Below are 4407 nucleotides of genomic sequence, written 5' to 3' on the forward strand. Positions count from 1 at the left end.
CTACACATTACAAGTCCTGCCCATTGCTCCCGCTGTCTGAGGCTGCGCGCGCAGTGGGATGCAGAAGGAGTGGCGGAGCGCGCGCGATTGACTGAGGCGAGCACCGATTATTACATAGGTACGCTAACCTAATCAACTCAACAGCTGTTTCCCCCACTGTTTACCCGGTGGTCACGCGAAACATAAATGGACGTGAACCTGTGTCTCTGAAGTCGCACCTCCCCGAGGCACTGAACGGGACGAAAGGTGAGACAGCGCATTCCGAAGGGCCGGTGGGTGTTGGTCGTCAGTGGAAAAGATGGGCACGGTGCTCTCGATTTCTCCCACGTCCAGAAAAGGAGGGATTCTGGATGAGAAGACGGATGGAGCTAGCGGCAAGACGGAGAAGAGTCTCAAGCGCCATTCGGTGCTGATATCGGCTCTGACGTGGAAGCGGTTAGTCGCTGCCTCGGCCAAGAAGAAGAGTGCCAAGAAAGTGAACCCGAACCCACCCGTTTCTCAGATCACTAATCCCGTTGACCAGCTGAACAGCGAAAATCTTAAGAAGTCTCAGTCAGGCTCCGAGCGCAAGACGAAGCCTGGGCCACTCGCAGTGCCAGTCCCTACAGTACCGGATAAAAGCCTTCGATCAAGTCAAACCCAGAATGCATCCCAGAACGGAAAGCAGCTCCTGTCGGTCCAGCGGCAACCGAGCAGTCGCTCCATCATCTCGCCTAGACGAGTCATCGTGCAAGCCTCCACAGGAGAGCTCCTTCGCTGCCTGAGCGAGTTCATGTGCAGGAGGTGCTACAAACTCAAAGAGCTGAGCCCAAATGAGATCATCCTGTGGTTCCGAAACGTCGACCGGTCGCTGCTCATCCAAGGCTGGCAAGACCAGGGTTTCATCACTCCCGCCAACTTGGTGTTCGTCTACCTGCTCTGCCGGGAGGCGGTGACCGAGGATATTTCCAGCGAGTACGAGCTGCAGGCCACCTTTCTCACCTGCCTGTACCTGGCTTACTCTTACATGGGCAACGAGATCTCGTACCCGCTCAAGCCCTTCCTGGTGGAGACCAACAAGGAGGTGTTCTGGGAGCGCTCCCTGCGGATCATTGACAAAATTAGTGCCAAAATGCTGCAGATCAACTCCGACCCGCATTTCTTCACCGAGGTCTTTCAAGACCTCAAGAACGAGGGCGGCTCGAGCGATACGAACGGAAGATGGAATAATAACCTGGACCGCTAAGTTTGGCTCGAATCAAAGGGAGAGAGAAGCTCTCTGATACCTCTCCACACCCGTCCTCCAAGGGTGAAATGAATGTAAGGCCCGACTGCTGAAGGTGTGAAGAGTGTTTCACTCTCTTGCCGGTTTATTGGAAACGGACAGGGGGATTTCGCCTCACCTCCATGAGAGGGGGTTTAGGTTAATACATGTGTAAAATACAACCTTCATGACCCAGTGAATGTTACGAGCGCGATCTGGGGTTTCTTCATAGTTTACTTAATGCATGCTTAAAATATTCTACTCGTATCATCATTGTGGTTTTTGAAGAAGAAGAAGAAGAAGAAGAAGAAGAAGAAAAGGAAAATAGCGCTATCTGGTGCCGAGCTAAAGTGAGAGATGTAAATTATTAGCTTGTGCGTCAGTGTTGGGGTCTTATTTTTCTATTAGTTTCAGAAACGATGTTGTCACCGACGCTGAGCTGTCCAGGGTGCTGGCCTACAACAGACACTCTCCTCTTGTCTCCTGTGGCGCCTGATGCTATCTATCTGAACGTTGAATGTACTGTTTTACAACAAAACAATTCTCTACAGTCATATGTGCCAATTGTCATAGTATAAAACGCAATGTTTTATATTGTATACTTGAAAATATATGAATACAAATACCCCCAGACTCTCTGCCGCTTCTTTATTGTTTTGATGATGAAAAGGGACATATGCATCGGTTCGTTATTGAAGTGTCCTTTTTGCTGCGTTTTTCATCTAGGCATAAACGAACAAATCAAGGCTTTGCTGACATTGGCTGGCGCTGGCATAATACTGCATGCAGATAGAAATCTGGCTAGTTTGATTTAACTGAAAATGATTTACGTTTGCTTTTCAATATTTTAGCAAAACTCGACCATTGGTAAAATTTGAATTCAAATCATGCATGAGAACAAGCAACAGTGTAGCCTAGGGATAGTGTCTACGTCATTCCTGTGCAGGCAAATGACCGCATATGCTTGAAGATAATCAGTTGGATAAGCGGCGCAGTAACAACATAAATCCAGTGCATGGATTCACCGGAGGCTTTTCACTTTACGTCTAGCTGTGCAAAATCGGTTTATGTTAATACCGGACAACAGACTCCTACATTTAATCAATCGTTCGTGACTAAGTTATGTGTATAAATATGTATCGGCTCCTTTTTTACTCATAGCTGGTTGCTAGCCGTGGTGCTGAAACTCGCCTTCAGTTCCTGCGTTACTTTCGTTAACAGGGCCACGTAGATATAGGTTACGTATCTATGGAAACTAAGTCCGTGACTAAATATGGGGGGACCTTGAACTTGGTCGATTATATTACAAACCTCGACTCGACTCTAACATATCACGTTTCAGAGGTTACAGTAAATTAAAAATCAATATTGGTCTTTCTAACAATTGTCTGTCACATAACGAAAACATTAGACTTCCAGACGTCAGGTACGACTTGAGTACCTCAGTAATCAAATTATCCGTTTTGTAAAAGAATCAGATAAAATCGGGATTTAAATATACATTTTAAGACTATCTATTTTTTTTTGCATTTATTGAATGCGTTTTGAAACATTAGAATATTTAATACATACTTATTAGCTATATACAATTATAGGCTATAATTAACATTTGTTATATTTAATTTTTATTTTTTTTAATAATATAGTATTTAATATACTTAATATATATTAAAATGTTCTCTGTATAATATAGTATCTTTTATTTTACCAAAAAAAAATGCTGACACCGCTGGACACAGGGCACTGACATAGGCTAGTTTTCACTTTGTCCTATCGGTACAGGTGGTCCTCAAGAGAAACGTCTCGAGTGTGAAAATTGCCTCAGGGGTGCATGAGTCATTGAGCTAGTAAGAAGCAGCTGGTTTGAAACGAGAGAACCCCTAGAATTTGTGAATAAAACACGTGGTTAGGGAGCTTGAACATTTGATTGGCTGGATTTTGGTGCAGTCTGATAGAAGTGTCATTGTGACGGAAGGCTGCAGAACCGGGCCATAGGAATTCTGCGGGCGCATTCCGCTCCGTCTCTATGACAACGGCTATATTAGGAAAATGGTCTGATCCAGATCGAGCGTGGGCTGAGAAACACGAATATCTCGTACAACAGCTGTCTCTAAATATGAAACCGGACGCCCTATAGATAAATTATTACCTGTCCTGCAATATAATGCCTGTAAACGTATAACATCTCACCTATCATTATTGATGTGCATAAATGCCCTTCCTATTCAATCGATGCTCTTGACAGTGGAGCAGAGAGGCTGCAGGTATAGCCCTTAAGCCATGTACAATGAAGAAATGCGCCAGCAAGCACGAATTAGGCAGCATTATTCCTGAATGAACCTTCATTGTGAAGATCATTCTTGTTAAGTAAGCGGTTTCTGTAAGTGTTTACCGCTGTCTGCTGGAGCCGTAGCAACCACGGACGGATGCAGGAATGCGGTTGCCGTGGAAACGCCAGCAGGGGGAAGCGAGATCCAGGGACCACAGAAAGGACGAAGCCGACCATTAATATTTCACACTGTTTCCTTCGGCTTTCTATTTTTGCCAGAGATGACTGTCAACCCTTTGGTGGGAATGTGGGATTAGTCCCTAGAGAATGCCATATGGCTACATTGTAAAGAAGCCTGATTAATGCCGAATTCAGAAGGTATAGGTGAGAAAGACAATTACAAGAGAGGGAGGGAGATTCACTGGACAGAGATTCACTTCCAACCATTCATGTTTCCACTGAAACACAAATAAATGGATGCCTACTTACCTGTAAACTATGTCATACTTTTGCTACAGTTTTTGGCAGATAACTACTGTATAATAAGCTAAAGGTATAAATTGCTCCTTATCAACTCAATTGGACACATGTGGGTTCAAGATAACTCACTTTTTTTTTTTGCTTTAAACAATATCTAATAAATAGGCTTAAATTAGAGTAATTGTGGCTTTTTTCTGCAGTCATCTCAATGGTAAAAACTGCCTAAATTTACCTGAATTTGCCCTTTTAAAAATGAAATAAAATATGCATTTTTAATTACAGTAAGTAAATATTTAAGCAAATAATAATGTATACAGTAAGTTATTACTTTTGCTACAGTTTTTGACAGAGAATTACTGGACATTTTATTAAGCTAAACATATATATATATATTTTAAACAAACATTCTGCATAC

The 4407-nt window shown here is 43.3% G+C and overlaps 1 protein-coding gene across 1 annotated transcript; it reads left to right on the forward strand.

Moving 5' to 3' along the window:
* Window positions 1–1868, forward strand: LOC107566799 (cyclin-dependent kinase 5 activator 1-like). Its single transcript, XM_016252349.1, has one exon. It carries the CDS (start codon window positions 299–301, stop codon window positions 1223–1225), a length of 927 nt encoding a protein of 308 aa, XP_016107835.1. The 5' UTR covers window positions 1–298; the 3' UTR covers window positions 1226–1868.
* Window positions 1869–4407: the final 2539 nt, after the last annotated feature.

Source organism: Sinocyclocheilus grahami, unplaced genomic scaffold (genome assembly GCF_001515645.1).
Source record: "Sinocyclocheilus grahami isolate Dianchi unplaced genomic scaffold, SAMN03320097.WGS_v1.1 scaffold1100.1, whole genome shotgun sequence".
NCBI classification, from domain to species: domain Eukaryota; kingdom Metazoa; phylum Chordata; class Actinopteri; order Cypriniformes; family Cyprinidae; genus Sinocyclocheilus; species Sinocyclocheilus grahami.